Below are 12,119 nucleotides of genomic sequence, written 5' to 3'. Positions count from 1 at the left end.
GTCCACACATTGTCCACACATCAAGATATCATTCATACGTAAGGCGAAAATGTGCGTTTTGCCAAAAATCTATTTAGCTATTTTATAGCTATTTTATAGATACCATTGTCCACACATCAAGATATCGTCATACGTAAGGCGAAATGTGCGTTTTGCCAAAAATCTATTTAGCTATTTCACTCAAGCTTTTTACTTGCCTATTAGCTAAAGCTATTACGGCAAGATTTAAGAAGAGAGGAATATTAAGTTAGGATAAGAGAATTTTCCAGGAGTCTTCAGGACAGCACACTTTCTGTCTGCGTCACTTGCCTTAAACCGGAAACGCCACCTGAAATCTTGTCAATGGAGGGGGAAATTAGATTCTCATAAGAAAAATAAAGAAATAAAACTGGCAAAACTAAATTTCTTCGACCGCCTTATTTTTTTCGTGGTAACCCGACACCAAATTTCGCTTTCTCTTTCATTTGCAAATGAGATTGCAATCAGCTGATCCCTCAAGCCAGCTGCTCTTCATTATTATGTTCTTCTCATCCGACATCGGATTAACATGATTATTTTGCCCTCGATACCCCTTAGCTCTTAGTTTTAAGTCGATTTTTCAAGTAGAAAACCGTTTTAGCTGTTCGATTAAAAAAACCTGGAAGCACTTCTGGCCCTTGTGGAATATTCATGGGTTAATTTGTCGGGAAACCTCCGATAAGCTGCACAGGTCAGACAAGCTGTCTTCTGGCGCACTTTTCTGCTATTTTCTGTACAAGGTAAGCTGATTTCTAAATCGTTGAGGAATTGTCAAGGCGTAATCAAAATGGAGTACTATCTGCACTTAAACTAAGTGGCCTGTATCTTAATGCTCAGTGCTGGCTGTCCACGTTCTCGCTGAGTTTGTTTATATATTCCTTGTGTCCTCGTGAAAGGCCTTTCAAACTCAAGAGCTTATCGTTCGAAACATCGGACGTACGAAGTACTCTGTTTCATAGGATCGAAATTGTTCCCCTACGCATTTCTGTCCATAGCATTTCTGTCCATAGCCGCGAAAACGTCTTAAAATTCTAAGCTTCCAGCCAGCCAAACTTTCGCTTTAAGAATACTGACCAAATCAAGTAAAGTACAAGATGCTATCAACAACAAGGACCGACGAGTGGAACAAAACACTTGAGTTAAAATTTGACAATCTGTTAACATCATCACGTGAAGAAAACTGACTTCGCAAATCTCCGGAATTGCAAAAAGGGTTTGCTCGATTTTGAAAGTGATCGTTATCTTTTAATTTTGGCAAGCGGATCATTTTAATTTTTGGACCTGTTATCTTGTAATAAACGAGCTCGTCCTTCCGGTTCTGTCGCAGTTGCACCATTTCAACAAATCAACCAGTGAGAGAATTCCGAATTTTTAAAATATTTTTACACCTTCAAATTGCCGGTTTTCAAAATTACTGTCACACGATCATCAAAACCATTCAACAAATAAAGTCAAGAATGAAAGAGATAAAAGAAGATGAATATTCAAACAGTCTCACAAGGATTCAAGTCTGTGCGATGTTTCGTGCCGGAGATATTCGAAGAAATGTTTTACTCAAATTTATCAGGCTTTGTAAGGAGACGCCATGTTCGTGTGTCCCTCTGATCTCAGGGGCACAAATATGGCGGCCGGAAGCTGACAAAAACATATGTCATCGCGTTTTGCTATAAAAAGCCAGTAGTCGTCTTCTTGGGGCTCATAAACATCTATGTGATTACTTATTCTCATACAAGGACTGTTCAGATTGCAAAATCTCAGCGGATAAGTCATTTTTTTAACCTACGTGATAGCATTCTCGACTGCAATTGGTCAGTGTAAAGGGACACTGAAAAACGCTGACTGCAGACTGTGCAGACCGTCTGTAAAATGAAAATTCGGTTACCCTGAATTAGGCCTAAATAACATTCAGTTTAGACTGTTTACGGTTAGCTCTCAATAATAGTGAGGGTAACTGACGGTCTGCACAGTCTGCAGTCTGCAGTCTGCGTTTTGGGGTGACCGGTGTAAAATGCAGACTGCAGACCCGGGGTATTTACAATTTGCATTTATGTCACTCTATAGAGACAAATGAAATTTAGCAAAAATGTCTCTCTATACATATTACAGAAGCGAAGGACTTTGCAGTTAGTTAACTGCGAAATGTTCGTCTACATACATAAACGAATCAGTGACTTCTCAATTAATTAAATGCGAAATGTACATCTTCATAAATGACGGAATCAATGACTTCGCGATTAATCAAGTGCGAAATGTTCGTCTGAATATACGAGGGAATCAGTGACTTCGCAATTAATTAAATGCGAAATGTATATCTTCATATATGACGGAATCAATGACTTCGCGATTAATTAACTGCGAAATGTTCGTCTGAATATTGAGGGGAATCAGTGACTTCGCGATTAATTAACTGCGAAATGTTCGTCTGAATATATGAAGGAATCAGTGACTTCGCGATTAATCAGTGACTGCGAAATGTTCGTCTGAATATATTAGGGAATGAGTGACTTGGCGATTAATTAACTGCGAAATGTTCATGTTTTTCCTATTTCTCACTGTAGCGACAATAGGAGCATTAGGAAAGAGGCTCGTTCACGTTGATCATGGTGTTTCTGATAGGTTCGCTGCAGAGAACGTTGTACCAGGTTGCAAGAAACACCATGATCAACGTGAACGAGCCTTTAACCTAATGCTCCTATTGTCGCTTGCAGGAAGGACAAATAACTCAAGGACTTTTTAGTCAGAGCCTCAATTCCTCCTCAAACTTGAAACCGCCTAAACCTAGCAAACCCTGGGAACACACTGGTTTCCTACACGCGACAAAGCATTACTAAAAAACCCGACGCTCTTAAATCGCAAAATAGAAAGGTCACAAGGTCTCAGACCACCTCAAGTCGGAGCCCTATTTCTTTCGCCATTAAAAACTAGCAAACTCTAGTTTTTAGCGACAAACAGGCATTCTCTTACAGTCGCCTTTTAGAAAGACAACGGCTCTCAAGAAAAAGCGCTTTCCAGCCTAGAGCTCTACTTCTTTCGCCTTGAAAAAACAAAAAGGAGTTATCTGCGGTAACGAGGATGACAACATTACAGCAACTAATTGAGAAGGAAATGATCCCCTTATACATTCAGACGAACATTTCGCAGTCAATTAATCAGGGGCACCCAACGAGAAAATAGTTAAAAGCCACTCAAACATAGCATTGTTAAACGTATTTTGGTATTTAAACGGTAGATATAGGCATATTTCTCTGCCCTAAAAAATTTTCATCTGTTCGGGTTTCCTAGCTGAAAGTCTTGTGATCCGAAAATTATAGGGATCAGAACTTACCTTTTCGAAAATTTCAGCTAGAAAAAAGGCTCCCGAAAATTCTAGGTGACCTTTTTTAGGGTAAAAGTCTGTTAAAAATGGGCAATTATACCATTTTTCAGATGTTCGAAAATCCTAGGACAGGCGGGCAAGCAAGAAATTTTACAACAAATGTTCCGAAAATTCTAGACCTCAAATCGTCTTCCGAACAGATATTTTCCGAAAATTGACGTTGGGTGCCCCTGATTAATCGTGAAGTCACCGATTCCTTCATATATTCAGACGAACATTTCGCAGTTAATTAATCGCGAAGTCACTGATTCCCTAATATATTCAGACGAACATTTCGCAGTTAATTAATCGCGAAGTCACTGATTCCCTCATATATTCAGACGAACATTTCGCAGTTAATTAATCGCGAAGTCACTGATTCCCTAATATGTTCAGACGAACATTTCGCAGTTAATTAATCGCGAAGTCACTGATTCCCTCATATATTCAGACGAACATTTCGCAGTTAATTAATCGCGAAGTCACTGATTCCCTCATATATTCAGACGAACATTTCGCAATTTATTAATCGCGAATTCGCTGATTCCCTCATATATTCAGACGAACATTTCGCAGTTAATTAATCGCGAAGTCATCGATTCCTTAACATCTTCAGACGAACATTTCGCAGTTAATTAATCGCGAAGTCACTGATTCCCTAATATGTTCAGACGAACATTTCGCAGTTAATTAATCGCGAAATCACTGATTCCTTAACATCTTCAGACGAGCATTTCGCAGTTAATTAATCGCGAAGTCACTGATTCCCTAATATATTCAGACGAACATTTCGCAGTTAATTAATCGCGAAATCACTGATTCCCCAACATCTTCAGACAAACATTTCGCAGTTGATTAATCGCGAAGTCACTGATTCCCTCACATGTTCAGACGAACATTTCGCAGTTTATTAATCTCTAAGTCACTGTTGCCCTCATATATTGAGACGAACATTTCGCAGTTAATTAATCGCGAAGTCACCGATTCCTTCATATATTATCTTCTTCTTATATGCATATATGTACAAAGCGATTAATTCGAGGTTAGTTAACGGCGAAATTTTGATCTGTTATATTAGAAATCAAAATATTTTGAAAATATACAGAGATGTTTCATTGCAAATTTTCATAATTTCTCTATAGATATAATTCATCACAAAATTTTTACTTATATTAATTCCTAATTAGGCCCAAGGTTAGCATTTTTAAGGGGTTTGGGCTTTTTCAACAGTTACATTATAACCTCAGTCGGCATTTTACCCCTGGTCTGCAGTCTTCATTTTACACTGACCGACCGCAAATTTTAATATCGTGTCACGCAAAAGCTTAGAAATTCAACCTTGCTTTATCACAAGACGAAAAACCCTATAAAACTGAAAATTTGTGAAAAGACAAGTCTTCAGCTGTCCTAATAACTAATTAAAATCTCAAAAGGATTGATAAGTCCTTATTTTTAGTTTTTATGACATCACGTGAAAACCAAGAATATTTTTCATATGAAACGTTGAGTGATCAGTAGACGATACAATTAGGTGAAAACACGTGTCGTCTCTTTATAGCAAATGTAATTCAGTAAAATTTTGGCTTCACTCTTTGTTTTATAGAAAGTATACTGGTGAAACCCACGTTGGCAAGATAAGTGATTGGACCTGAAATCCCTGAACTATGGAAAAAACACACAATCTCTTCTAAGTTTAAAATTCTCCTTCGTCGAGTTCGGTAGCAAGGCGACTCCTGCTTTGCTCGTTTAATAAGACATGACATGGGGCTTTACTTTTGACTCAAGAACTTGGTGTCGTTATATTTTGGTTAAAAGGTAAAATAGTCCGTATATTGAACAATTTCTCTTAGGCTGCAGATAGCGAAACCTTAAATTAACTGCACTTTAAACCGAGTTTGTGTTGAAGTCAAACAGGAATCTCAGAATTTATTGAAAGTTCAGTACAGCACCCAACCAGTAACTTATACTACTGTAGTAGAGTGTTTCGCTTATCAGTAGTGCAGGAGTATTTGGAAGCTTATAGGGTTATTGAAGATTCGGGCGATTAGCCTTATCGATCTCAGGAGCCTTCTGAAAAGTTAAAGCGCTGTCGCATGGGAACGTAGAATGATTGGTTAGCTTCTGGCAAGGTGAAATGACCAAATGTAGATTTTTAGTTCTCTTTCATAGTTTCGGCATAGTTCTTTGTTTCCAAAAACTCCGGCTAGTCTGTAGAAGCTGCAACGAACCGAAATGAATTTAAAAAGTCACACTGATACTAAGCACCAGAGAACGTAGTTTTAAGGTTTACATTGCGCGGTTCTCGTGCAGCGATCAGGCCTTCCAAACTCCGACATGATTAAGGTACATGTACAGCCAGAAAGGTCAGGGAAACGAACTGCTATTCACCACGAAAGAGCGTTGGTATAACTACGCACGATCCCGAAACGTTGTGCATTTCTGGTATACTTTGGGCGTTCGAAATAAGAGGAAACGTTTTCTTTTATATTCCATAGGCTTTGTGTGACCTTTAATCAATGCAAGGCAGAGGCGGAGCTTTTGGCGCAACTCCGTGTTTTTAGACAGAATGACTCGCTCAGGACGAATACTGAGCTACATTGGACTGCTGGGCGTGTTCTCCTTTCTGTGGCTGTTTTTGTCGACAGAGAAAAATTACATTAAAGGTGAGGACACTCTTGTACGTCGCGAGGCCGTGCAAGGCAATCTGGGAGAGTCTTGCATTGAAAATTCCATTTAACTCATGCGACGTAAAGCCGGATTCCAAATGGTCCTTAGCTCTATGCGCATTCGGAAATATAAACCAGTGTGTCTTAGTCGAAGTGGAGTTTTCAGCACCCGTCAAAATAACATAACATCGGCCGGCCGCAATTTGTTTTTGTGAACTTAAGCGTTTGAAAGCCTAGCGTTCTGACCTCTTTACTACCAATGTTGATTACCCATATTTTTCGCTTAAGACTCAGAGGGGCTTGCCTCTTTATCTTTATCTTAATCTGGCATGCGCACTACGTTAGTTTTCCTGCTTCTCATTTGTGTCCCGAGAGACCGTGATTCACTTTGGTCAACGCCGACAAGTAGAAACTGGAGGGAGGAAGTCCGGGAGAGGTGCGGCCTCTCAGCGCATTCACTCAGACATTTGAAGCGATAATATTTTAAATATTACACCTTTCCAAGTGCGTGAAACTGCTGTTTTGTTTTTGGCAGGTCATGCTCCTGTTAACCGGATGGATAATAGTTCAGAAACAGAGGTTCCAGAAAGACAGGTGCGACAAAACCGAGCCACTGATGCTCCATGCATTGATACGGGACAAAAATGGAAAATGTAAATTAAGTTGCCAAATGATCCATTCCGAGAGTCTTGATTTATTGACAAGCAATCCACTGACAGATTTCCGGTGAAGATAGGAAATTAAAAGTGTTAAATTAAGCATTTTCCGTAAGCTTAATACTCATTTTCTAATCATCTAATCGAACTTAAAGCAGTTTGTTTAAGCGGTCGCCCAAAGGCGACTGGATTGTTTCAACCGAGTTTCCGCAGTTCTCCGCGGTGGCCTGCAACCTCGTTGGTTGCAGGAAGGCGCGGCCAACGTTCTCAAGGATAAGGGATAAGGCTTAGTCCAAAGGTGGGCGTTCATTGCTTAAACACAAATGCGGACAGTTTGCCAAACTCCGATAGCTTCCATGTACATGGCTTAGCCATATTTGCACTCATATTCCAAAGACTGACTCTATTCCAAAATACTCTCTCAGAAAAAAGCCATCGCTTTTTGGTTCTGGAGAATAAACCAATAGAATTTCTTGTTTTGTTCTCCTAGAGCCTGAAAATCATGCTTATTATTCTACCTCTTTCTCTTTCCTTCGGAGATACCTGTTTTATTTTCTTGAGCATTTACATCACTTTCTAGCGTAATCAACTATTGTAGGTTGTCTCTTTCGCGTCCCATTCAATTACAAAAATCAGGTAATCCTTTGGTTTGGTTGATAAACTTTTTCAATGGTGGGCACTAAGCATTTGTAACTCCCATTGGTTGCCATAGCATTAAAGGTTACCATGGCTTTGCACCCATCAGTGCTGACCGCAATCCATGCTTCGAGCTTCAAACATATTTCGTTAGGATTGATAAGAATGTTCTAACTTTGAAGAATCAACTGCAAGATTGATATCGGACTTTAAATTTATGTTTTACAGGTTGTTTCCAAGATGACATCCAGGCAAGAAGAACGAAAGCTTAACCTAACGTCCTTTTGTAAAACGATGAAGGGGATGCCATCTTTGCAACCGAGACACCTGAATCACCTTATCGTGGATAAAAAGCATAAAATCGTCTACTGCTACGTCCCAAAGGTTGCTTGTACCAATTGGAAGAAAATAATGGCCCAATTAGTCCCTCTCAGTTTTAAAAAGACATCCGTACACGACCTTCGGTTTGACTTGTTAAGTCATCACTCTAAATCCGATGTGCTTCACATTTTAAACAACTACTTCAAGTTTATGTTTGTCCGCGAGCCTCATGCAAGACTCTTGTCAGCATTCAAGGACAAATTCATCAAGAAATCGAACAATATTTACGTAAAATATGGACGAAAAATAAAGCGATCTGTTGAACGCAAATATGGAGGTGATCCAAATGCGCGGACCACCGAGAGAGACATCAACTTCGCGGATTTTATTCGTTATTTGATTGACACTAATCGCAAAGGAGGCCGATTTAATGAACATTGGCGGCAATATTACAGACTTTGCTTTCCATGTCAAATCAATTATGATTTCGTTGGACATTATGAGACATTAGAGGAGGATGCCCGATTCATATTACATGAAACAGGTGTCGAAGGACTCGTTGCTTTTCCACCTGTCAGTTATACGTCCACCAAAGACGATGTAGAGCATTTTTATTCAAAGGTACCCGCAGATGATATTGCAATACTCCAAAGAATATATCAGCATGACTTTGAAATGTTTGGGTACAAAATGTCAGTTCCAAGCTAAAGAAAGTCGAAGAATAAATGACAGGTGAATGATGCTTGTGCGGCGGTATTTGGAAGCTCATTCGCAAGGACCAGCGTGCATGCTCTGATAGCAAGAATGCTGTGATCCGTTTCCAGGCGAGATATATTTCATACTTTGTATCCCCACAAATTCGTACCTACTTACAAGAAAAGGCGAACTGTGAGCCTAGAATAGTATGCAATATCAATGTACACTGATCAATGTTGTGGCTTAATGATCACGAATACGAGAGACAAAAAGAAAAGGATAACAGAGGTTTGCGAAAATGACCCACTTCCTCTAACTGGAGGCGTTTCGTCGAGTTTTGGTCCGTCTGTAAAGGGAAAAAAAATCAAATAAGCACAACACTGCATTGTTACATTAAAACTGCGTTTGATATCCCAGAGGATGAAAGAGTTAAGACCATGACTAATCGAAGAAAGAGGCTTTAACGGGTGTAGCGAAATCTCATGGTCATGCGTTCCAATCCCGTTAAAGGATAGATTTTTTCGGGCCTCTTTGCACCTAAACTCAAATGTTCTTCGTTCGTAATATAAATCTCCGCATCCAAAGCAAACATGTCACCATTGTTACCAAGGATTTTGCTTTTTCTGTGCCGTGCAAGCCACGTAAACTTGGCAGAACTAGCAGTAATTTAAAGCCACGACCGTGATGTGAGAGGCATGGTTCTATTCTCGATTTTACGTCACAAATTGCTTTGCATTCTTGTTTTCAAAGAAATTTTGCATTGCAAAGCAGTTTGTGACGTAACATCGAGAATAGAGCCATGCCTCTCACATCACGGTCGTGGGTCCAAATTACTACTAGTGTTGACAACTTTGCGCATCTTGCCCGGCGTATACAAAGGTAAATTTTGAGATGAGAATGCTGATGGTAAATGTTTTCTTTTGTTGGGGAGGTTATTATTGTAGAGGAAAAATGTTTGAGTTCAGTTGCACCTTAAGTTGCTCAATTAAATGCGTTGATCTCAGTTTCCGACTTCAATTTCCTTCTTTTCCGCAGTTCAAATATAGGGAAGCTTCATATATTCTAAAACAAATAATGAAATGTGCTTCTTTCCACACGTTATCGTTCTGATTGCAGGGATGGCGCAGTGATTAGAATATTCGCCTCCCCCCAATGTGGCCCAGGTTCGATTCCCAGACTCGGCATATGTGGGGTGAGTTTGTTTGTTCTCTACTCTACACCGAGAGGTTTTCTCCGGGTACTCCGGTTTTCCCCTCTCCTCAAAAACCAACATTTGACTTGATTTGAGTTAATTGTTAATTTCAGTTTACAGTATCCCCAATTAGCGTTCCAGCGCTAGAACGACTTGACATTTACATAAAGGTCCTTTCCTTTCCTTAATACCGAATCCTTTCGATTTCCCGGTTCTCAGTGACGAAAACGTTGTTCCGTTCTTTTTGTGATGAAATGACGTGAAGTAAGTTTCAAGGTGATTAACAAAGAAAAAAATTCAGAAGAAAGAGAGAAGAGACTCGATTTCCAACTTTTCGGTTGCCTTTTGCACGATATCCGCTTGCCGGGCTAACTGTTTGTGTGAAAACACCTCATTTTAAAAGCATTTTAATAGAGGTAGTTAGCACATCAATCATCGGTGAGCTAACCGTCATGAAATCAGTGCTTAAACAGATATAGATCAGGAATACAGATCTGTGGCAAAACACGAAAACGATGTTTCTGTTTCAACTGAGTTTCTGTCTTCTCAGTGTTGTCCCATTCCAGTATTGGTTGGAAATAACATAGTGTGAAAAGTAAGCAAATGTCGCGTGAGATTTCACGGGATTTTTTCTCATACATTATCCGTTCTAATCATATGTACTCTGTTTCTACGTATGATATTTCAGTCCATGAATACTTACCTGTTAATGGAGCCATCACAGTGAAGAGGGCATTCATGCCGCCTTTGTTATGTACATTCACGTGACAGTGCAATAGCCAGGTCCCAACAGCATGTGGAATCATCAGCACGGTCGCATAGGATTCTGGAAGCAGGTCGTAAACATCTCCACGTTTATATGACGTAGATTTCTGTTCAGTGATGCGAAGTTTGTGAGGATGAAACGATAATCTTGCAGTTAGAGAGGTTTTAATTAAAGATCATGAAACTAAAACCTAAATTCTGACTACAATAAGTTAAATACGAGATTTCAATATAAAAATTGTTTATTAGGGCTACGCCAGTCAGTTTCCTGATCATCCTAACCAAACCGTACTGAAGCGGCTGACAAGCTTAAAATTCCATATTCTTGTAAAAGTATACTGTGTTACAGTTTATAGCACGAACTCTAACTGATCGTGACTCGCCTGATGCGAAAGCCACTAATTTTTATAAAAAAACACCTTTTAGAAGAGGACAGCGACACCAAACTCCATGGAAAAGGCGTTCTAGATTACCATGAAAAAACAAAAATATGCTGAAAACAAAGTTTTAATCTTTTATGAATAAAACGTGAGGAAAAGGCAATTGCGATAGCAGCCAACACCACTGGAAGACGGTAATTATACGATAACGTATCGCGAAGGCCAGGATTTTTTCTTTCACGTGTGATTGTCATAGAATGTGGCGCTGGATTTTTGGGTTAATCACGTTATCTCCAGCCAGGAGCCCAGCCCCAGCACAATTCGGAATGAAATTGCCCCTAATAACCTGCAAGTTTTTTTATCCCTCAAAAGTAAAATTTCAGCATCAAGCAACTTGTATTTCACGTTAACTGGCCGTATGAGTTCCGTACATTTGACAAAATTGGTAGTCGTTTTTCCCACGGCCGAGGTGGTGAGAAGCATAATTCGGGGTCTAGCACTGATATGACGTCACGAAGTGTTTTTGTATAGCAACTTTTTGATTTGCAGTACGTCCCTTAGGGGTCCCCGTAAAATTGTACTGCACCAGTCCAATCAGAATCGAATAATTGTTGAGCGCAATGTAAATTACGAATCGTAGTAATGCAATACCAAAAAAGTCCTAGAGAAATTCAAATATACACTTACATATAAGATGCTCTGTGCATGGAAATGCACTGTGTGCATTTCAGTATGACCACCAACTTGCAGAAGATACCAGACAACCTTTTCTCCACTGTACATAATCAGCCGTGGACAATTTCCATACATGTAACCATTAATAGTCCCTTTCAAGTTGCTTTCCCAGAAGTCAAAGATGGCCTTCAGCTGGTCGACAGGACCTGGGTTCTTGTCAGTTAGATATCTCTTCACGTTTTCGTCCAGATACCAGTTCTCATTCTCGTCAAACACAGTGAATAACAGAACGTATTCTCTATCGACGCCCTTTATCTTGCCTTGGTCGTCTAAAGTGCCCTATTGAAAGACGAATGTCATCATCCCAGTTATGAACGCTACTCTAGCAGTGACGAAAAGGGAAGCCTGAGAAATTCAGGCTTAATTCACTCCCAAGATCTGAATGTTAATTATCCTTACAGATTGTCATCTATAATTGGATGAGAAAAATTCTGAGGACTGCCAAATTCGGCCGAGTCCAATTTGGCAGTCCAAGGATTGTTTTGGAGAAAACAGCAGTTTGATAGCAGTAATAATAGCTGCAACCTGATTGGCTAATACTCAAACCTTTTATTTATCTGGACATTTGATTGGTTGATGCAAGAGATCATCTCATGCTCTCTTCGTTGGTGTGATGAAAAGTATCCAGATTTTTCTCAAATTGGGCGGTTTGTTCAAGGCTGAAGTTAACGTTAAAAGGAAAACTATCCAATTGATTGT

At 39.6% G+C, this 12,119-nt stretch overlaps 2 protein-coding genes across 4 annotated transcripts in view; one reads left to right on the top strand and one right to left on the bottom strand.

The window, feature by feature from the left end:
- LOC138043793 (carbohydrate sulfotransferase 11-like) overlaps positions 1 to 9,351 on the top strand; it is a 12,751-nt gene extending 3,400 nt beyond the window's left edge. The window contains exons 1-4 of one of the 3 annotated variants that reach the window (XM_068890247.1): positions 1 to 758; positions 5,869 to 6,036; positions 6,575 to 6,633; positions 7,560 to 9,351. The exon at positions 1 to 758 is cut by the window's left edge and continues 279 nt beyond it. In XM_068890247.1, coding sequence (XP_068746348.1) covers positions 5,940 to 6,036; positions 6,575 to 6,633; positions 7,560 to 8,360 — 957 coding nt within the window. In that variant the 5' untranslated portion in view covers positions 1 to 758; positions 5,869 to 5,939 and the 3' untranslated portion in view covers positions 8,361 to 9,351. Of the gene's footprint in view, positions 759 to 5,868; positions 6,037 to 6,574; positions 6,693 to 7,559 lie in introns of those variants that run through there. The other 2 variants (XM_068890248.1, XM_068890249.1) reach the window with 2 other exon arrangements.
- LOC138043792 (hephaestin-like protein) overlaps positions 7,228 to 12,119 on the bottom strand; it is a 24,754-nt gene continuing 19,862 nt past the window's right edge. The window contains exons 12-14 of the mRNA XM_068890246.1: positions 11,373 to 11,699; positions 10,244 to 10,412; positions 7,228 to 8,694 (exon numbers count right to left, since the gene is read on the bottom strand). Coding sequence (XP_068746347.1) covers positions 8,579 to 8,694; positions 10,244 to 10,412; positions 11,373 to 11,699 — 612 coding nt within the window. The 3' untranslated portion in view covers positions 7,228 to 8,578. The remainder of the gene's footprint in view (positions 8,695 to 10,243; positions 10,413 to 11,372; positions 11,700 to 12,119) is intronic.

The sequence above is a fragment of the Montipora capricornis genome, chromosome 3 (genome assembly GCF_036669925.1).
Source record: "Montipora capricornis isolate CH-2021 chromosome 3, ASM3666992v2, whole genome shotgun sequence".
Classification (NCBI taxonomy): domain Eukaryota; kingdom Metazoa; phylum Cnidaria; class Anthozoa; order Scleractinia; family Acroporidae; genus Montipora; species Montipora capricornis.
Note: the sequence above shows the minus strand (reverse complement) of the source record. Positions and strands in the feature narration are given on the sequence as shown.